Source organism: Cyanistes caeruleus, chromosome Z (assembly GCF_971803275.1).
Source record: "Cyanistes caeruleus chromosome Z, bCyaCae1.hap1.1, whole genome shotgun sequence".
In the NCBI taxonomy this organism is placed as follows: domain Eukaryota; kingdom Metazoa; phylum Chordata; class Aves; order Passeriformes; family Paridae; genus Cyanistes; species Cyanistes caeruleus.
In genome coordinates, this window is record NC_141732.1 from 41,916,437 (window position 1) to 41,939,193 (window position 22,757).

At 37.2% G+C, this 22,757-nt stretch overlaps 1 protein-coding gene and 1 long non-coding RNA gene across 2 annotated transcripts in view; one reads left to right on the forward strand and one right to left on the reverse strand.

Moving 5' to 3' along the window:
• The window catches only part of LRRC2 (leucine rich repeat containing 2), a 79,264-nt gene that overhangs the window by 50,927 nt on the left and 5,580 nt on the right, over nucleotides 1-22,757 (reverse strand). The window contains exons 2-3 of the mRNA XM_023944988.2: nucleotides 16,241-16,386; nucleotides 4,540-4,750 (exon numbers count right to left, since the gene is read on the reverse strand). Coding sequence (XP_023800756.2) covers nucleotides 4,540-4,750; nucleotides 16,241-16,365 — 336 coding nt within the window. The 5' untranslated portion in view covers nucleotides 16,366-16,386. The remainder of the gene's footprint in view (nucleotides 1-4,539; nucleotides 4,751-16,240; nucleotides 16,387-22,757) is intronic.
• On the forward strand, nucleotides 489-14,017 carry LOC111941786 (uncharacterized). The gene is made up of 3 exons (XR_002870258.2): nucleotides 489-694; nucleotides 11,160-11,215; nucleotides 13,894-14,017. It is a non-coding gene; the product is annotated as an uncharacterized LOC111941786 (long non-coding RNA).

Here is a 22,757-nt window from a genome sequence, read left to right on the forward strand (position 1 = left end):
ATATATATTTAAATTTTTTTGCCTGTAAAACTCTCAGATAAATTATTTTCTTTTTCTGAAACATGCCTTGGGAACCTGAAATTACTTGTGGCACAACACACCATTCTCATGCTTTCAAAATCCCAAGTGCTTTGTAGACACAGGAAGATTTGGGAGACTCACTGCTTAGGCAATAAAACTGGATTCTGCCCCTTTTATATTAAAAGAGAAAATCAAGAGAAAACCTGTCTGATCTCATCCACAATATCAAATTGTGATTCTATGATTATGATACTAGTCCTTTTTTTTTATTGTATGCTCTTTTCTTTCCTAGCTGCAAATCCTAATTCATTACTGTCCTCAGCGGGCAGAAATGCACACCCATGGGAGGTAGACACTTGAGTCACAGAACCACAGAATTAACTTGCATGAAAAAGGCCTTTGAGATCACAGAGTCTAACCAGTGACCTAACACCACCTTGTCAAACCAAAGCACCAAGTGCCATCCACTCTTTTCTTAAGCACCTCAAGGGACAGTGCTTCCACCAACTCCCTGGGCAGCCCATTCCAATGCTCAGTCACTCTTTCTATGGAGAATTTTTCCCTAATGTCCAGCCTAAAATATTTGTCCAGTATGTACAGAGGAGACAAGGATTCCTGAACCTTTAGGATGTTGTCAAACAGCCCTAGCCAGATGGAGCTTTGACAGACAAAGGTAAGACTATGTCATAAATGTAGTTATCAACCACTGCCCACAGGCTGAAGCTGATTACATGGACAGGCATGGCTAAACCAGAACCCAGGTTACAAAACGTGTTTCAGATTCAGAGGGACTTGCTGAGTACTTGTTCTTCAAGCAGAAAGACTAATTCTACATCCAGTGCTGTTGATCTACACGGAAATGTGGATCTGCATAAAGAGAATACATTTTTTTCAGAATTCATATACTGCAAAATTAAGTTCTAGTCTCTTTAGCTACACTTTGTGCTTACTTGTCTAACATAGTAGTTTTCATGTCAGCTTTTTCATACTGGTACAGGCTTTCATACAGAACACTGTAGTGTTTCATTCACTGTTACAATCTAACATTTCCTCCTTCTGTTTTCCTGGCATCAAAATAGTTTTCATTTCTGTACTTATCCCATGCAAGACATGCCCAGTGCTAGCTGTATTGTGTTTAAGACTGTTATTTTTGCTTCTAAGAAAGCCTGACTTGTATTTGATTCTTCTTATTTCCAGTCTCTTTTCACTGATCTCACTGTCACTCTAGCTTTGTTAAAAGTACAAACTCCACTGCTCCCTTGTCTACTCTAACACTGTGTTATAAGTCCTTGGCTTTAAATCCATAAATCACTCACTATTAATCTTCTTCACAGGAATACATGCCTTTAAGGAAGGCCCATAGTCACGAACACTAAAAGTAAAAATACACCAAAAAGTGTTAAAGGCTAATTATTCCAAATTATTACCACTTTTTCCCTCACTGTTTTGTTGCCTTCAAAGAGCTTTATATTTTCTCAGATGTGTTAAAATTACTTTATAAGTACAAAGAACAGTAGGTCACTATCTAATAAAAATACATTATATCAATGATATTTGAGAGGTGGGAAAAAAGTGGCATGAGGTCTCAAAGGAAAGAGTTCCTATTAGGAATTCAAAATAAGTGATCTGCTCTGATTTTCACCTTTACTAAGGTTCTCAGAAGAATGTCTGATGTTATTTTCAAAAAAGCATGATCCAGATTATTTTCAAAATATTTACCCAAACTATGCCAAACTCTTGTGGCTGGGTGAACACTGTTACCTATCTACAAGTACTGTGGCTATGAAGGGTAGATAAGGAGATAAGAGATAAGGAGAGACCATGTTCCCTAGGTGCCAGATAGCCTCATGGTGCTTCTGCTGAAGCATGACCAAAGGCATTGACTACATTGCTCAACTGCTAGGTTAATGTTTTGTCTCAATGAACTTAAGGGTCTACTCCAGCCTAAACAATTCTATGATTCCACCATGGAGTGTTTTACAAAACAAATTTTTTACCTCCTACTCAGCAATGCAGAATCAACAAGCCAGTTGCTACATGAATATGGAGCACAGAGCAGCAGGTTCCTTCCAAGAAGGCTACATTTTCACCATCTAGACAGCCTAGGCACTCTGACATTGATACCTATGGAAAGGACGTGTTAAAGCCACATCCCCTTGCTGGGGATTACTCCTCTGTGAGACTTAGCTTCCCAGCATCCATAAAAAGAAATGGTATAGCTCAGAAGCAAGCCTTGTTCTCAAAATTAAACCTCTAAGTCACACCAACAACCTGCTCAGATTTAGCTATCAACTGTCTAGAGGATATATTACTGCTTCATTGATGAGAGAAAAGGGGAAACATAATAGAAATACTTATCAGCTAAAGGGAAGATAGAAAATTCAGCAGCTCATCCCCAAATGGATACTTTACAGGACTGTGCTGTTTGCTGTTGCCAGTGGTAAGTGGCCAGTCAACAGCAAATCCAGCTGGTTATGTGCCCATAAATCTGCACAGGTAATCCCAACTCTGACTTCTCAAAGTCCCTGAGTGCTTAATCACCGAAACTTTCAACTCATAGATGTATTTGTGCACAAAGCACATAAAAAAATACTAAACCACAATTGACACTGCAGCTCCCAGCTACATAACATACAGCCTTCTCTGAGAAAATTGTCACATATCCACAGATTTTATTCATGTGTAGATTGCCAGACCGTGCAGCACTGGTTTTATAGTCTGAAAATTCATTTTGCTTAAACATGAATACTTTCTTTTTGTGAGAAAGTAATAGGGGAAAAGACTATGCTGTCTGATTCTGTCTTTGGTTCAGAATCATCAGTTCAGATTTTAGAAAACAAAATAAGTTGTATGATTTGTACAACAGATAAAAGCTACAAAATTTCTACAGTAAGTGGATATACACTTCTTTCAGAACTTTGTCAAGTGAGTTTTGACAATTTTGAAATAATTGAAAAATTTGAAATAAATTGAAATAGAAAGTGACATTTCAATTTTGAAGAAGTATCGATCTCTAAATAAGTCAGCTGTGATTGCATCTTTGTCTGCAGATACCTGAACTATATCACAGTTTATTGTTGAAACAGGAAACCCACTTTAGCTAGGTTAGAGCTGGACAATGAGATTGGATGGCTGTTTGATATGGACACACTGAGCATCTGATAAGATATCAAAACCCATGGTGGTTAGGAATGTACTGGTCAAGATGGCATAATGTAGGTAATAGTACACCAATTTCTCTTAAATGGGATTTTTCAGATCAAATTAGAATTAAATATTCTGGAAAACAGAACAAAACATGTGTGTTTGATTTTGCCTCCTAATGCAAAGCCTAGCTTATGATGACAAAGCAAAATTTTAATGGTTTGTCAAGAGAGAGTAAGCAACAGAAAAGTTTAATTATGCAACTCCCTGCACTCTGATGCATTAAAGATATTTGCAGTTGTTACTACATCAGTGTCTAAGGAGCTGTAGTCTCTCTTTTCTTTTTTTTTTTTTTTTTTAAGTTCTTCTAAACTAAGGTTTACAATACCCAAAAGAATGCAGTATTTAACTACATGTCTTAAACATCACTTCCAAAATCCCAAGTTCTTGAATGAAGATATGTGATAGCTCCCCAGAAACCAGTCCTATCAGATCAATAATTGGTATGAATTGAAGAAAGAGTATCCTTAGTAGAGCTGAATGGGAACAAGGGTTTTCTACAGTCCAGAAATTTCAAATATTGTATGTTTATTCAGAAGGAAATTAAAGCAAGAAAAAGAAAATGCTGAAAAAAGAAAACACCGTCAGATTCAAGATCAAATCTAGGATAAAGCTACACTTCAGGTCAATAAAAAAATAATTCTAGCTTTTTTAGCAATGTTTTGATTTATATTTTTTGAATGAAAATACTACATGAAATTCAAAATTTTAACTTCACATTATCATTAATAAAGTAGCATATCTCCAAATACATTTCAATTAAAGCTCTTACAACTCCAGAAAGCTTCAGAAAAGGTCTAACCCACCACTTGCTCAATTTCCAGCTACCACTAATTCACATCTTACCTGCAAACTGCAACTTCACATCAAACATATCTGCAAGTCAAATGTGCATTTTTTTTGAGACCCTTGTGGATTGACACTAATATTAATTTTAAGTTGAGCGGATCTTGAAAAAGTGTTATCACACCATTAGAGCAATAATACAGATCTCTGATTAGTAGAAGACAGCAATAAGCCAACAAATATTATTTTCATCTCTCTTCACCCATTGGGGAGTTCTAGAGAAGGAGACCTTATTGCAGTGTTACTGCCCATACCAAAGTTTTTGAGAGGGATAAATTACATGTATCAGCAGAGAATTTAAAGTACACGGACCTGAAACTGGCACTAGCAAATAGTTTGATTGCTTCTCATACTGTGAAAAAGCATCAATTTCATATGCATTTGCCATAAAAAAAGGAGGGATTAAAGGATGTAGTCTAAGACACTAAAGCTCTTCACCAAGAGAAACATATTTTCTATTATATTTACCGTCCACTGCTCTCCAGAAAGCTGAAAAATAAACTTGCTTTTTTCCTTATTTACTCCATCTGACAAGGCATGACTCTTCTTGAGCTGAGGAGTCTTTCCATGAGTGTCCAGGTTCTTCTCATTGATGTCTACAAAGCCATTCTTGAGGTATTTTGATTGAGGAATACCTTTCTTACGACACTCTAGTATCAAATTCCACTCCTGTTTTATCCTGAAATAGTGCCAAAAAATGCTTATGTGAATCAGCTGAAAAAATATGGCAGGTAAGTTCTAAAGCTTAATCTGTGTTTGCAGAAGCACTTAACAAAGTCCAGTTGTTCATCTAAGGTATTGGCTAATTTCATACATATATATCTATATTAAGAAAATATGCATTTCCTGGAGTTACACTAAGATTTTCTAGACACACATATAGATTTCAAGTGATCAGGATTTCATCCACTGACACTAAAACACTGACACCCAACAAATAACAGAAAAGTAGAGACTGAGCAAACTGTTACAGAAAAAAACAAAAATTATGCCCTTTAATTTGATAGGATAGGAAATATATTCTGACAGGACAAGTTCTATGCATAAACAAAATTAAGTGTCTGGAGATATATGAAAACATTTTCTTTGGGGAAAAAAAAAGATAATAATTGCCTTTTTTCCCCTGCCCTTTCTTGTTCAAGTATAATGATTAGTTTTAATTTTTATACCAATATCTTCTTAGGAGGTAAAGGTCAAAGTTATCACATGCCAACTGATTTCAGATTCAATTTCAGTGTTACTTCTGCATCACCTCCAAGGCAAGCTTTTTCCCATATAACTTCAGGTGCAAATTCAATTTGACATAATTAAGCACTGTCAAAAGCTCATGCTTTTAGTTAGGAAAGATTTATTTCAGCTTAGTCAATTAAAGAACTGGTTGATTAACAGAATCAAGCCTTCCTTACACCAAAATAAGACTCTGCCGAGTCCCTTGCATCATGAATCTGACCTCACTCTTTGACTTCTATATCTTGTGGTACATAAGATTCATTTATGTCATCTCCATCCTCTGATAGAAACCTTAATCTAAAGGACTGAAGAAAACTGAGAGCTTAAGAAGGACACAAAGTTCAGGATAAAGTACCCCTAAAGAAAGTAAATATGTCATGTCCTAGAAAGAGAAATACATGCAAGTTTATAAAGTTCAAACAGGAAGATCTTTACACATATTACCACTTAATCATGGGATTCTTCTCTATAATGCTAAGATATAAGAAATAATGTCACATGAAACAGAATCATAAAATCATAGAATTATTTGGGTTGGATGGGACACTGAAGATCATCTAGTTCCAACCCCACTGCCACCGGCAGGAGCACCTTTCACTAGACCAGGTTGCTTGAGTTCTCCCCTCAGCCGTGAACAAATGAACAAATGATCATTGAACACTTCCAGGGATGGGGCTTCCACAGCTTCTCTGAGTAACTGGTTTCTGGGTCTCATCACCCTCACAGTAAAGAATTTCTTCCTAATATCTAATCTAAATCAACTTTCTCTCAATTTGAAGCCATTCTCCCTTGTTTTTTCACTACAGGCCCTGACAGAGAGACTCTCTCTGGCTTCCTTGTCTCCCCTGTCCAGATAATGGAAGGTTGCTATGAGACCTCTAAGAAACTTTCTCTTCTCCAGGCTGAACCACCCAAACTTTCTCAGCCTGTCTTCATGCTCTGGTCTTCTTATCAATCTCATGGCCTTCTCAGGACTTGCTCAAACAATTCCATGTTGTTTTATTTTGAGAGCACCAGAGCTGGATGTGGAGTCTCAAATGAGAAGAGGAATGGAATCGCTTCCCTTGACCTGCTTTTGATGCAGCCCAGGACGCAGCTGCTTTCTGAGCTGTGAACATATTACTGGCTCTGTGGATATGTCTGGGATCACCTCGACCCAGGTGTAGGACCTTGCATTTCACTTTGTTAAATTCCATGAGTTTCCCACAAACCCACCTCTCAAAGCATGTCTCTCTGCATATCATCCCTTCCCTCCAGCATGACCACACCACACAGCTTGGTGTTGTCAGTGAACTTGCTGAGGGTGCCCTCAATCCCACTGTCCATGTCACCAAAGCAAAGATTCTGAGTGGCATCAGCCCCAACACTGACTCCTGAGGGACACCACTCATCACTGGTCTCCACTCGGTCATTGATCCACTGGCCACTACGCTTTGCATGTGGCCATCCAGCCAAGTTTTATCCACCAGACAGTCCATCCATCAAATACATGACCCCCTATATAGAATCAAAAGTCATGAGAGACAGCACTGAAAGCTTTGTGTAAGTCCAGGTTGATTATGTCAGTTGCTTTGCTCCTATCCACCAATGCCATGGGTCCATCATAAAAGGCCCCCAGATTTGTCAGGATTAAAACCAGAATGTCTGGTTCTAAGTCACATACAAGAAACAAGTTACAAAGTTAGGTACAAGAAGCATGCCCCAAAGTCTTTTTGAAATAAATAATTTTTGGACACCCATAACAAGGTATGAAACTGCAGTGCAGAGCACTCTTATGAAAATACAATAGTAGATTGAAAATACAATACAGATGAAAAGTCATAATTGACTTAATGCTATCAAAGTAAGTCTTTAGACAGCAAAACTGCATGCCTAGATAGAAAGATATTGATACAGTTGTGCCACTTACAGAAATCTCAGGGGATTTTGGAAAGACTTGGAAGCAGAGAGCACAGCAATGGCAGAGACACAGAGCACACGGACATACTGCAGGCACTTTCCACACTTTCAGAAAATACATGCAATCATTTATCAGAGGAGGAAGCCTAAGGGGCCACCAGAGGAGAGTTTCAAGGAGCAGCACACTACACATGGAACACAAGAGAACTGCAAAAAGCCCCTTCAGTAAAAATGACAGCAATGTATTCCTAGGTGACATCTTTATAAAGGGAAAGTACAGAAAAGCACCTTCTACAAATATTTCAGGAGGTGAATTAAGAGTGAGGTTGGTTAAAAAGCAGCTCACTAGATAAAGTGTTGACAGAGTATATAAAGACTGCACAAATTCAGATGAAGTGCATTCTAATGAAAAGACAGTAAGGATCTCTTTATCCCTTATTTCAAAAATTACAGAAATATCTTTTAAAAGAGAAAATTGTATATATCTTCAAATGAAAAAAATTAGAAGGAAAACAGAACTCTGATAAACATCAAAAGAGCAAATGAAGTTACTGCAGGTATACAAATGAGTAGGAAAAGGATTTGTAGCATATCAGATGAAGGAAGCTTCACAGAGATGAGGGGAACAATAACTTCTCAAAATATGAAAGGAGAAATAAAGGAATAATTATAGAAGTTATTGATAGCTGCAGAAATGTTATTCATTTTTGGCTTCAGTTTTCATTAGAGAGATCAGAGTACATGTCACAAGACAACACCTGGAAGAATTCCTGGTAGTAAAAGTATCAATAGAAGAGGTTTGAGAATACTAAATACATTTGAAATACATCTCCCAGTTTCTCTCAGTGTCTACTGCATTGTGGAATATTCCATACTTCATACATTCAAGCTGTGATATGTAAGTTAAGAAAAAATAGACAGGACAGACAGAAAAACATTCAGCCCAGCACATCCCTAGTGTGGACTAAAGGTGTTAACACAGTCAAGGAAGAGTCTACCAACTGTGCACAGTATCTCCACAAATCTTGCATAAATTTACTTGATATGACAAAGACAAGAAAATAGGTTAAAGTAGATATGGCTCCTTAGCCCACACTGTGATATGTCAACAAGCTACAGTTAATATTTCCAAATTTTCTGTTACAGAGGGAGAGATATCCGAACACCTGATATCACTAAGCAGCCCTACTAAGGATATCCCCACCAGCTGCACTCTAGAAGTGCTCAGATGACACTTTCCCATACTTTAACTACCAGCAGACATGGTAGTAAAAAAAACCTTTCAGATGCTTTGACACAAGAGCCAATGCAATTTTTAGTATTGATCTTAACTATTCAATCTGACATTTGTACTCCAGAAATTGCCAAGACAACAGAGTGTGGATATTGTAATAGCAAGAGATTGCTAGAAAAAGCTACAAAACAATATTTTCATGTTTTATAAGAAAAAATAAATAGTCCCAAACCACCTACTCAATACTTCGTTCCAAAACTTGTGTACCAGTGAGTGAGTGTAGCTATACAGCTATAAAAGCTCTCTACAGCTAGGAAGTGAAGTGGTATGGTATTAACTGAATTTCAAGGAAGAGAACAAAGTTATCTGAGCAATTAAAAGGCAGGAGTGATAAGGACCATAGAATAAAACATCTAGAATTCTTTTCTTTTTAAATATTCCAAATTTTATTTAACATTGCTGTTCTGCTTTTTCTCACACTCTCCAGTCTTCCACATAGATCTTTTCTTTCCTTCTGTGAAGCTTAACTCTGCATTACTACCCTCTCATTTCTATGGAATTCCTCCATTTTCTGTTGAAGGAATAAATATTTCACTCAGTGCATAATTTAGTGCACTGAAAATGCTTGCCCACAAAATGGGGAAGTTTTTGTATTCATTGCTCTTCTTTCAAGCCCAAAAAATTGCTGACTCATTCCTCACTGTATAAATTATAAGAATGTTAGAAACCTAAACAACAGAAAGAAGAGGTCAAAAAGTCTAATTCAATAAAAAGTCAGCTGCATTACTACCCATCAGCACTGTCTCTGTCAGGTAGACCCCAGGAACACTAGAGTAGAGGGCTCAAGTCTAAAATTTTACTCTGTCAAAACAAGAAATATAAAAAATGGTAAAAAGGGAGCTACATTAAAGCTGAAAAAACAAACTGCCCTCTGACAGTCTGCTGATAACATGCACAAAGCACAAAACTCAGGAGGCCATTGCTAGCCAAGTGAAATAAAATGCATACAACAAAAATCGATGTTGAGCAAATCAGTCAGTGAAATATTTACCTCAGAATAAAGAGAAGGGTTAAAATTAAACCTGCTAGGGAATTCAGCATGCATATTGCACACTGATATGGAAATCCTATGTCAAATTTCCTTTTTACTCATACATTAAGTTATGGTAAAGTGCTCTGTTAGGCTTCTAAAGAATGCAAGTGTTGTGTACAAGCACATTTTGAACAGATGGAAGGTGAATTAATAATGGAGCAACAAAAGTGCATAATTTTGTACAGTACATCTCAGAATGAAAACATTATATTTCCCATGGGTAAAGGGTCTAATAATTTACAACACCTGGCTGTACCCTCGAGCTACACACTACCCAAAATAATCATCACAAACCTTACTGGCTTGGAGTAGCAGCTTATATCAAACCAGTGTGTATCATGAAGAAAAGATGACAAAGCTGTAAATTTGCAGGTTCAGCTGAGACCAAGCCAAAGAGATCTACTTGGCTATATGGTTGTCATTCTGCTCTGTCATTGTTAAAACACTGGGTTGATGGTACTTTTTAAGGGATCATTGTGAAAATGAAGACCTTTTCCAGTCTTCATTTGGTGATAATCCTCAAATTAGAATTTCCACCATGGTTGTCATATCTGGAGGCTATTACATGGATCTTCAAGAAAGGAATCTAAAAGTAAAGGCCTCTAAACCAGTGAGGCAAAAAAAAAAAAAAAAAGTCCACACTAATAATAAATCTTTTGGATACTAATATACTTTTAGTGAAATTAAATTTCTGGTCCTGACACTTTAAAGACACCTGATATTCCAGAAATACATTTCCACATAGGACAAATAAGTTATAAAAACACAGCTCTCCTGAGGTTTATATCTTTTTAATACTATTTAACAATAAAATATTTTCATCTTCCTCTAGGCCTTGATCAAACTGTTGAAATCATATTAAAGAAACAACAATTATTTTCAGTAGTAAGAAATTTGAAGATAGTGAAGTCAAGCCAAATTTAGGTGAGAGTATGAACATAAAAAATATTTTTCTTGGACAAAAGGCCCAGATGAGCTCTAAGGTTTCAACTCAGCTAACTGTTACAGTATTTCCTCTTCAATCATACAAATAGTCCCACTAGTTTTTAAAAAGACTGGTTGCATGCTATTTATGTTTGTAAAAAAAAAAAAAAAAAGAAAAGTTAAGTTTCATACCTATATATCTGTAACAAAAAAGCACACCTGGCAGACGTATGTGGTATAGAGAAATTTTACTCTGGCAAGTTATTTTCCAATATATTGCCTTTTTACAGTAAGCTTTCAGGACAATACTCTACAGTTATGAAATAAGATCAGCAGGGAAATAGCAGATTCAAGTATTTTCATTCTGGTTTGTGTCTTTTTCCTCTTCAGGTAATCATTTCCCAAGGGCTACTTCACTATTGGACCATACCTTCAGAAATAAAGATTCATGGCATATATTTTTATTATTATTTTTATATGTATTTCTTTTCAAAGACATGGGAGTTCCCTGCTTGAAATTTTATTTTCTCCAACAAAATTATGAATCTAATAAACCTGATGCAAAGAATTATTCTACAAGAAACTCATTTATTGGACCTTTCAAAGGAACAACCAGCTTGGAAAAGAAGTGTGCATTGGTAGGGATTTCATAGCCATCAAAACTAGTGGGAGTAACTGGGTTTATTTCAATTGTTCTTCCTTCAACAGGTACCCTCTGGCCAATGTCTGATTAGAAGCTCTTGGGAGAACGTAGAGATTCCTAGGTAAGGAAAGGAAGTTTCATTAGATGGCACTATTTCCTCTAAACCAGGACTCAAGAATTGACTGGGACACTACATGGTGACACCAGTTTAGAGCTCCTGAGCACTGTTTAAATCAGAATCACTATCTGAGCAGGATCATTAAATAATCCTACGGAATTTTTAGAAGAGATCACAGTAAAATTGGAGCTCAGCCCAGAATAATATTGCTGATGGATGAGTAACATTTGCTTCAAATTCAATTGGATTGATCCAATTTCCATATCAGTGCCAGACTCTTTCGAGCATTTTAAAGGATTGTGGCTGAACAGCAGCTTTCATCTTACAATGCATGTCTGTGCATTACTTTAGATGCATGGTCTCTATGCAAAAACACCTACAAACAAAGGCAAATAACTTAGTATACTTATTTGTCCTGGAGATGGAAAACAAAACTGTTGACTATAATTTGTGTTTGGGGCTAAGGGACTCCCAGCTTCAGTTTCAGACTAGCATAGAAAAAGTTCTGCATTGGGTATTGAGTAGGACAATAAAGATAAACATAACATAAGATCTTAGTTCAGGTACAAGTAGAGTTATAACACTGAAGTTTGGCAGAGAAATAGAGACAAATCCCTTCTACTAAACAAATAAGTAACCTTTCAGGGAAGAAAAGTCAGTCTGCCTGCAAAGTGTGGTTTTCTTGTTGCTTTTTACTTTTAATATTTGGGAAGTATATAACTCAAAATATAATACATGCACATTTAATTTGCCAGACTTTGGGAAGAAATTTCTGGAGTAGAGACACTGGAAGAGGGATCTGAACAAACTTTTATTTTTGCTGCATGCTTGTTGGTGAGCAGAGGAGGCTCATTGCCATTTCACAGCAAAGATTTAGATAACTAATCTGGACAAACAGTTCTGGCATTTCCTCACTTGAATCCTTAACTTGTTAGCTTTCAGATTTATCTTACCTGCTTTTCACACAAATAACAAACGTTGCAATCCTTCAAAAAAAAAAAATCTAACTTTAAGCTTTCACTCTTATTCCCTTAAAAAATAAAAGATAATGTTTAAAAAATAAAATTAAAAAGAGAGAGAGACAAGTAATAAAGAAATATCAGTGCAGAAAATCATCATACCACATCAGGATCATCTAACAACATTCAGGATTTTTGTGAACAATAAAAGATTTTTCACCACTACCAGAACCTAGAAGATTAGATATAAAACAGTGCTGTAAACACAAACTTCTTTCCATAGTAAGCATTTTCATCAACATATAGGAGCTCTCAAGATACTGTACACTTTTTGTATGAGTTTGTGGTCCATATGCTATGGAAGGTTTCCAATGGGGTTTTCTGACAGGATCAAAAGCATGACATAAAATGAAAATAAGTCTACCCACAACACTGTTCTATTTCTTTTTCTTTTATATTCAGTTGCTGGTTTACATGTGTTCTTTAAACTGCAATACTTTTACAGTCCCACAAAACCAAAGAGGAAACAGAGGACTGAATTAATCCACAAAAAAATTTATCAGATACCAGTACCTCAGAAGGCCAATATTCTCAGTAGCTGGTTGTCTAGAATTAGCTTTCACTGGCCAGTTGCTTAAACATCTGCTTTGTAAACAAATATTTTTACAAGTCCTCACCTTTAATGCACAGTTGAAGCTTTTCATTCATTTGTGAGATTTTCCTCTTAAGAAAATCTTCAGTGAAAAATTATCTTACAAGTTACTGTTTAATGAGGCTGCACGAACTAAATTACCTTGCCCTAAGGCAAACAAAGCTCCCTAGAGGTTAACTGGGAATTTGTTCTGGAATAATACACACTGCATTTCACTGCATATTATCAGGTCATTTTACATAGCAACACAGCATATGAAAGAACTGCACAATCTCAAAGCCATTAGCAAATTATAACCTCTTTGAGAAAAATTGGGTTTTGCTTAAAAAAAAGAAAAAAACAAAACAGCCCCAAAGGCCAGATTCCAAACTCTGTTCCATGAGTGTATTTGCAGAGAAACATTACTTTTAACCCTTCTTAGGAATTCACTCTGACTTCTGTCAAAAGCAAATATCTAGAATCTTAAACACTAGAATGCTGTCCTCATTTCAGGAAAGTGCCCTCTCTAAATGTCCTTTGGGGAATTTTCATTTTGGATAAAAGTATTTTTAAAATCTTTCTTACTGTGGCACAGTATGAACTTGCATTGATTTCACTAGACCTACCTGACAATACTAAAATTTTAATCCCTGAGTATGATACGTGAATTTAGTCAATGCAGAGGTCCATAAAATAATGAAATGGAATCATTATTTCTTTTATTTAATTAGAAATACAACTTTATCTATATTTTCAAGCTAAAAATCAGCAAAATCTTCTCATATTTTTGGTCTAACATTTGAGACCACTGAAAAGCACTAAAGAAATAACTTGGGAGCTGACATTTAGGACCTAAATGCCAGTGGTCACTGCACACCTCATAAAACAAAGAAGATTTTCTTTTAGCTGAATTTGGCATTTTATTACTAATATTCTTATTACTTTGACCATTATTCTATCAGCTTTGACCATTCTACAAGGCTGCACCATGAGAATGAACATGAACTTTGCCATTTGTTTCAGAGGGTGTAATACTGATCAATCATTTTCAGGAGACAAAGTCTAATGTATTTCCTCTTTTTTTTTTCCAGGAGCTCTAAAAGTAGAACTAACTGGAAAACAATCTGAATGCATGACAACATGCAGCCATACAAAGTACAATACACAAACTGCAATTAAAAGAAGAAAACAAAAATTCTTTCTGCATGTGGCAAATGCACCTGGGAACTTTTATTTCTGTGCACTAGATCTCAAATTTCCTATCTTTGAGTGATACAGGAAGATAAGAGCATGAATTTAGATGTCATTAGTGGGAAAAAATGCATAAAAAGCAGTGAAGCCCCACTTTTTCAGATGGAAGTGTGTCCAATAATAGCAATAATAGCAATTAACTGCAGGCAGAAAAAATAGGGAGAATGCATTTTCATGTTTTCATGGAAAAGACAAGTCACTGTATGAACTTATTCTTAACATATGCTACTGACAAAAGCCGTGGGCGCTCATATTAGTTACCTCAGAGAACATAAGGCTACCCTCTTTCCCTCTTAAGAGGGAAAACTTATCATGCATTAATTGCTTTTGTACTAATGAACTCAGAAGTTATCATCTGCACCACAGGAAACCAAAAACAAAAAGAAAAAAGTGGAAGGGGTATGTTGACATGTTGTCCACATTAGGACAGAAATACGGTTTGATCAAGTTTGATCCCAAATCCTTTCACTTGTGTTTTCTACCATAAGGGAAACAGCAAACATCCATCTCTCAGCTGTCATGGTTTAGCCCCAGGTGGCAACCAATACCACACAGACATTTTCTCCCCAACCCTGTAGTGGGATGGGCAGGAGAATCAGGAAAAAAGGTAACACTTCTGCATAGAGTTAAGAATAGTTCAATAACAGAAACAAATTAAAATATAACAATACTAATAATATTAATAATAATGGCAATAATAATGACGAAAAAAGAGAAAGAAAACCCAAGATAAATTATGTCGAATACAACTGCTCACTCCTAGCTGATTCCTGAGAAACAATCACTCGCTTCTGGACAATTCCACCAATTTATACAGCAAGAAAAAAGTTCTATGGCATGGAATATCACATTCAGGTCAGCTGTCCTGGCTGTGTTCCCTGCCAGCTCTTTGTTCAGCCCCTCACTAGAAAAGAATGAGACGCTGGAAAATCCTTGACTTAGCCTAAGCACTACTTAGCAACAATCCAAACAACAGTGTGTTATCAACATTATTCTCATACTAAATCCAAAACACAGCACTGTACCAGTTGCTAAGAAGAAAACTAACTCACTCCTAGCTGAAACCAGGACACAGCTCACACCAAAAAGAAAGCTTATCCTTGCTAGAGAATTCAACCTGAACTTATTTTTTCTTTTTTTTTTCTTCTTTTTTAGTTAGGTTTAGAGTTTTTAATGTAAGCTTAGGTGGAGATGGAGAAACCAAGACTGCTGCTACGTCTGTTTTGAAGAGAAAGGTCCCATGGAAAGGACAGTCAGACTTTGTATTACCCTGGTCTCCTCTTAGACCATCTGCTCTGTTGTCAGTGTAGCTGCACTGGCAGTGAGAATCTACTAGTGAGGATATCCTGAGAGTTCTGAAACACCACACAAAGTGTCCATGCAATTATGTACAAGGGCACTGTTTAACCCTGTGCATTTTATTTTTAAAACAGAAAGTGATTACTATTTTTTTCTCTTCTCAGAGGGAGGAAATTGCTAAGTCATATGTTTCCAAACTTGCCAACACAGTTTAATATTTAACAGTCTCTTATGGGAAGCAAAATATTGCTTAAAGAAAAAATAAATTCAATATCATAAAAACTATAAAATTATATTTGTGTGTAAGCATTATAATCAAGGCTTTTTTTTAATACCCCAACAAGAAAAAATAACCTAACAATTCCTGTTCTCTTTGCTATTACCTATTCAGAAGCAATCTAATGTGTCCACTAATTTAACTCCTTTTCTTTCTCCTGTCAATGTAACAAAAGACTTAAAGTATTTCTTAGTACTGAAACTTATGAACGTGTGTTCACAAATTCTGTAATTAATAATCCATAATTTTATGTTGCATATGAGAAATAGAAAGGTACAAATTCATGGTTTTTCTCTCTTCAATTTATGTCTATGGTAAACAATAAAATTTAGCATTAATATATTACAGTCTACATAAGAAAGAGCAGAAACTAATGAAACATAACTATTTTTTGTGCTGCATTTCTCTTACTATCATGTGAGGAGAGTAAACAAGATGTCATTGAAATCAAACCCAAACCCCAAAATTTTAATAATCAACAATTATTATTTAGTGTATTAATAATATTTATTATATATACATATTTCCATTTATTATATTTAGCATATGGCAATGTTAATGGATAATAAGAACAGATTTGGTTAAAATTAACAACACAAGAGTTGTCTTACTTCTCCAATGCACTTTGTTCTAATCTTTCTTTCTCCTTCCTCTGACGTTCTTTGTTCTTCTTAACTCGAGTCTCCCACAGTCCTCTTATGACAGAAAAGTCAAATATTACCACCTGATGCCCCATATTGTTGGCATTAAGCTTCTCCTGCAAGAACAAGCCAACTTTTCAGAAAAGGAATAATGAGAAAAATAAAGATCTAAACTATCATGTTTCATTAAAATTGTCTGGGGAAAAATGCTGAGGTCATAAGAAATATTAGCATAGTATGTTTTCCAACTTACCCAATTTATCTAGGGTTTTGTGCTGGCAGTAATCAATGTGGCACACAATTGACTTCTACATAAAATCCATGGCAACAGCTACACATTGAATTTTTGTATTCCTTACATTTTTTTCCTTTCCAAGATAAAGACAGAGTTGCAAAAAAAATACTGGTTTGATTAAGTAACACTGATGAAAATAGCTTTAAAGGCTTTGCATTTTTAATAATTTCTGTGACTAATATTAAAATGAATGCTCATAAAGAATTTATTCATTTTAAATCATGCAAAAGCACTTCATCTGGAGTTGTTGTGTATTGATCTTTATGACCTCAAGCTGTCCTACTTCAATAGAATTTGTGAAATTCCAGTGTTTCCATAAGTATGTGCGTATCTGTGAAAGGCATTGAAAGACCAGCCCCGTAACACGCAAAAAAAAACTTACCTAAGGCAGAGACATGGGGAAGGTTCTGTGGACATGTCATGGTCCCCACGTACTAAGATGTCCTTATTCTGGCCAGTCAATAGGGTTGCCTTTACAGCAGCCAGTAGGACCATGGCCAGAGCCCGAGGTTATTCACCTCAGCACATGGTGAGGTAGTCACACCTGTCTTTTTCAGTTTACTGGAGTGCAGAGTCAGATAACTCCAAATCATAATGAGCCATCACGTGTGAATCATCCACCTGTCCTGTACACTATTATAAGTATTGTTGTCACTTTTATTTTATTTTTTTTTAATTTCATTGCTGTTTCCACTAAATCATTCTTATCTCAACCCATGATCTTTACCTTTTGCTTCCCATTCTTCTCTTGATCCTGCTACAGGGGAAGGCAGGCAGTGAGAGAGCAGCACATTGTCTGGTATATTTTGAGTGGGAGCACTAAATTGGGGAACACCATTCCTAAACCACATCACATATAGAAACACATTCCAATAGACAAAGGTTTGTTCCCAGTGTATGAGGTTCCAGGCAGTTAAGAACTGATGTCAGCCAGAAAAGGGAGGTCAAAGGGTATGTATCACCTCTGGTATAAAATGCTGGAAACCTAGTAGCAATGGACAAGGAGAAAGCTTAGTTACTAATTCTTTAATGGCAAACTCTTTCCCCACATTTCTTGACTGCAGAGAAAATTCCCTCCCAAAAGATCAGGTTCATGACCCTCTGAGGAACATGAACATACACAAGTTTTTGGGGCCTGATGAGATACATATCAGAGTTCTAAGGAACTTGGCTGATATAGTTGACAAGTCAATCTCCTGATATCTGGAGAGTCATGGAAGTCAAGGGAAGTCCCTGGTGAGTGGAAAAAGGGAAACACTGCACTCATCTTTAAAACGTTAGATAGGAGGACCTTGGACGTTACCAAACTGTCAGCATCACCTCTGTGCCTGGCAAAGTCCTGGAACAGATTCTCCTACAAGCTATGCTAAGGCACAAAGAAAACAGGAAGATAATTTGGGATAGCCAGCAGGGCTTCAGCAAGGGTAAGTCCCACCTGACCAACCCAGTGACTTTCTGTGATAGAGTGACTACACCAGAGGACAAGGGAAGGGCTACAGATGTCATTTATCTGGACTTCTGTAAAGCCTTTGACACAGTCCCCCACAATGTCTTTCTCTCTAGTTTGGTGAAACATGGATTCAACAGGTGGACTGTTGGATGAATAAGGTGTTGGCTGGACAGTCACATCCAAAGAGTAGTGGCCAATAGCTCAGAGTCCTGATGGACATTAGTGACAAGTAGTGTCCCTCAGGAGTCTGTACTGGCACCAGTACTAGCAAATATCTTCATTTATGACATTTACAAAAGGATCGAGTGCACCCTCAGCAAATTTGTAGACAACACTAAGCTGAGTGGTGCTGTTGACACACCTGAAAGCTGGGACGTCATCCAGAGGGACCTGGAAAAGCTTGAGAAGTGGGCCTATAGGAATTTCCCACTTATTTCCCACTTTCCCACTTGGCACAAGAGAAACTTGCTGCACTAAGTGCAAGTGCAAGAAGACCAAGGGCAAGGTGCTGTACCTGGGTAGGGACAACCCCTTAAAACACAGTCTGGGGCGTGAACAAATGGAGAGCGGCCCTTTCCCTTTGCCAAGAAGAACTTGGGGGATGCTGGTGGGTGAGAAGCTGGACATGACACAGCCATGGGCACTCACAGCCCAGAAAGCCAAACATGTCCTGGAGTGCATCAAAAGAAATGGTCAGCACTTTCAGTGAGGAGATTCCTCCCTTCCACTCCACTCTTATGAGGACCCAGCCTGGAGTGCTGCACTCTTCTCTATCTTCCTCAGTGCAGGAAAGGCATGGACCTGTTGGAGCTAGTCAAGAGAAGGACCACTAGGATGATTAGAGGGATGGAAAACCTCTCCTTTGAGAAAACACTGGGAGAATTGGGATTGTTCAGCCTGGAGGAGAGGAGGCTTTGGGGTAATTCCAACTGTGCAGTACCTAAAGAGAGCTTACAAGAAAGATGGAGAGAGCATGTAATGATAAGACAAGGGGGAATGGATTCAAACTGAAAGAGATGGTTTAGATTGGATATTCTGAAGATATTCTTTACTATGAGGGTGGTGAGGCACTGGAACATGTTGACCAGAGAAGCTGTGGATTACCTATCCATGCTCAAGAGCAGGCTGGATGGGGATCTGAGCAACGCAGCCCAGTGAAAGGTATCCCTGCCCTGGAACTGGATGATCTTTAAGGTCCTGTCCAACCCAAGCCATTCTATGATTCTCTGCGTAAAACACAGTATGACTCACAAGATGGTGTTCCCTACAGTGGCTCAGTACCAGTACAGGAAACTAATCACCTACTAAACCTCTAACACAAGTGCACAAACAAATCTTGATTAAAGAAGTGAAGATATACTTTCTTGCCCAGAGTCACTGGTGGGGGTACAGTCATCGCAATGTACTGGCTCTCATGAAATGTAGCTAGATTATCAACAGAGCAAAGTCAGTTATTTAAACTTTGTGTGAGGTTTTATTAGAGAACACATTTATTATACCACTTAAAAGCTTAGGAAAAAAAAAAAAAACAGTAGAACAAAACCCTGTTTGACCGTCTACTTATCAGTTAAAGCGCCATCCTCCCCTTCTTTTCTTGCTTGTTTTCAAGCTCATGCCTATAATTTTTTCCACAGATGCTACCAAGCATTGTGTCCTTCAGCTGGAGCTATTTATTATCTGTCCTTCTGTTATAACATTGAGGACAAAGGGGAAATTATTCTCCCCTCTGTATTTTTTCCCTTGTAACTTTGCAACCGTCCCTTTTCTCTTTCACCCCCTTCCACCTACACATCCCTCTGTGGTACATAACACATAAAGGATTAATTTATTCTGAACCAGGGAAACACCCTCATGTCCTCTGGAAAATGCACAATATGAACTAAAAAGAATTATGCATAGGTACATCCAGAGCAAAGGTACCTACCTGCTCACCTTATTAGTCAACTCAGTAAGAAAGGCCCCTTCAAATACCAACAAGTAGTGGCTCAGAAACTGGTCAGAGACCAGTATCATTCTATTTACACAGCCTTTTGTATCTTAGGATGTTTATATAAAATGTAATCTCTGTTGTTCATAAAGCCGCACCTATTTCTTGTTTATCTTTGCCAGCACTAAAAATGAGGCAAAAATAGTTCCTAATCTGTCTGGAACTAACAGCTGACAACAGCTGAGTCAAAACCCCATTAAAACAGTGTAATTAAAACAGTGACCTTATTCTCTGTGGAAAGGTTTGTCCTTCTAAAACATATTCACTACTAATTTACAGGAACTATTTACCTCATAAAATAAAATGTTCACCTCTGCTTACAGGAGAAAGAAATCCAGTGACAAGGACTTCACCCCTCACAGTAACTGCAGACCAGCAGTCACTCTGCAGGGTCTAATTCATTTTAATAGACCAATTCATAGAAGTGTGTTTTGGTAGAAAGGCCGTTGCAAAAGCTGAATTTTTGCGAGACAGTGAAGTTGCAGCTGGACACTTGACCTCTGCTGGAACTAGATGGCCTTAATCAACACAGACTCTGAATAGACCCTGAAAGCTCTCCTTTTCCTTGACTTGTTTCTCACCTTCCTGTCTCACAGGTTAAGTCATCCCTTCTTTATTGAGACACTGATTTATTAAACACTGGATTGGAGAAGTTCATTTTATCCACATATTGCTTTTATCCACATATAGCTTTTATCCACTTTTTGTACTAAGCTGCAAGGCATTGTGGGGTTTTCTTCTTTGGTAAAGCCAAGCAGAGGAGGAACTTGGGTGAGAGGTGAGAGCTGTTGATCATAATGCCTCAGAATTAATCTCTTCAGAAGGAGCAAAGCCACAGATCCTGATCAGATTACAGGGTGACTAAGGCTTTAGGAATATGCATCAGGACAAATGTGAAATGCTTTTTGACATCTACAACTCTGAAAAGGTCACCTAGCAATCTTCACAAGGCTGTTGCTTTATCTTATATCCTTGTCTAAAAAATGGGCAAGAAGTATTAAGCATGATGGCAGGATATCTATTTGCTGAAATTCAGACACCACCATTTTCCTGATGATGAGATGTTGCCCAGAAAGGAAAACTGGCTAAAGCTAGGCTTAACTGATACTAAGTGTAGGTTCTTCAGCATACCTACTCATGCATGGCAAGAACTTATGACAGAAGAAGCAACTACTAATAATGATTTTGATTTCTAGAGATGCATGTTCAAATTCATGTGCAGTAGGGTTTTTTTTCCAAACATCAGATAAGGCCTGTGGTGGAAAACTCAAAGCTGTCATCTATTATCCACAGGTGGTAAGCTACATTTGGATAGAGAGAACTCTCAGTCATACACTTCTTCCTAACCTCTTCCCTTCAGCTAGGAACACAGCTATATTTCCTCTGTATTCCTAGGTTATTCACAGACAATTTCCATTGTCAGAAAGCACAGTGAAGTTAGAAAGGGTCTCTAGAGGTCACCTCATCTGGCTGCTCTGCTCAAAGTAGTCATACACAAGTCTGTACATCCTGTAGTACCCCTCCTCTTCCAATTTTCCCATCGTTTTGTAATTCAGCATTGCTTCTTTCTCATCCCATGCTTACACATGATCATTAAGGGCAGGTTTCTGTCATGCTTGTGAGGATTACCTGACCCACCCATACGGCAATAAGTGAAAAACTATTTCTTATCCAAGAAGCAGGCAACTTTGCTTTCATTAAGGACAAGTCCTGACCACAAAAGCAGTCATGACCTGCATTTGCAAGACCCTACTTCATAACTACTCTGAGTTTGCTGCTTAAGGTCATCTTGACTTGAATAACATCTAAATGTATCAAATATCTTGAGTAATATCTAAATGTATCATTTAGATGTATCTATATCTAAATTATGCTGTAGATCATCAGCACAACCTTCTTAGATGATGCATAGTTATAATTTTTATCAGTCTTTTGAGTTATCAGTGAGATAGATCACAAAACAAGGCTATCATATAATAATTCATGTACAGCACCTTCCAGGGGAAAAGGGATTCAGGAACACAAAAAGAAGGGAGTGTCATTTACAAAAGAATCCCATATGGAGAAATTAGTCCTCTGTGTGTATCTACTGAAGCAAATAATCTTATCCCTAGCCATTTACACCTCTCAAGAAGTTATCTGCAAGACCTCAATCAATATCCTTTAAAGGCAACTGTACTGGGAAGTCAAGCTGATCTTGTCTTCTTTGTGATGATTAGCTCAGAAACAAAGCTGGCCATTAAGGATAGTTGGTGGGTTTTTTTAAGTGTTCTAAGATTTCCCCTTCAGAAACAGCCACACATTATATTTAAGGAATTATTTTTAGGTTAATTAATTAAATAAATAAATAAATAAATAATCTTAATATTTTAAAGATAGTCCTTTTTTATTTTTATTTTTTTAATAAGCATTGCATTACTTGACAAGGTGACATAAGAATTTGCAACCAAAGAGACTTGTATTAGTGGCGGAGGAAAGAAATTTTCTTTGGTGTCACTCCTTCCTGCTCTTCATTTTTTTTTTTTAGGAAGAGGGGGAATAAAAATTCCCTTTGAACACCATGGCCTTTGCAAATCTCTTCCTCAACCAGCAGGCTATGTCAACCTTGTCCCTCTTTTCATCAATAAGGAAATCACAAGAATCTGTATGAATAGAATTTTCATCCTACCTTATAAACCACAGATTCTTTCTCTCCCCGTGGATGTACTTTCAGTTCGAGGTACAACAGCCTGAAAAACATTCTCGATTTCATCAT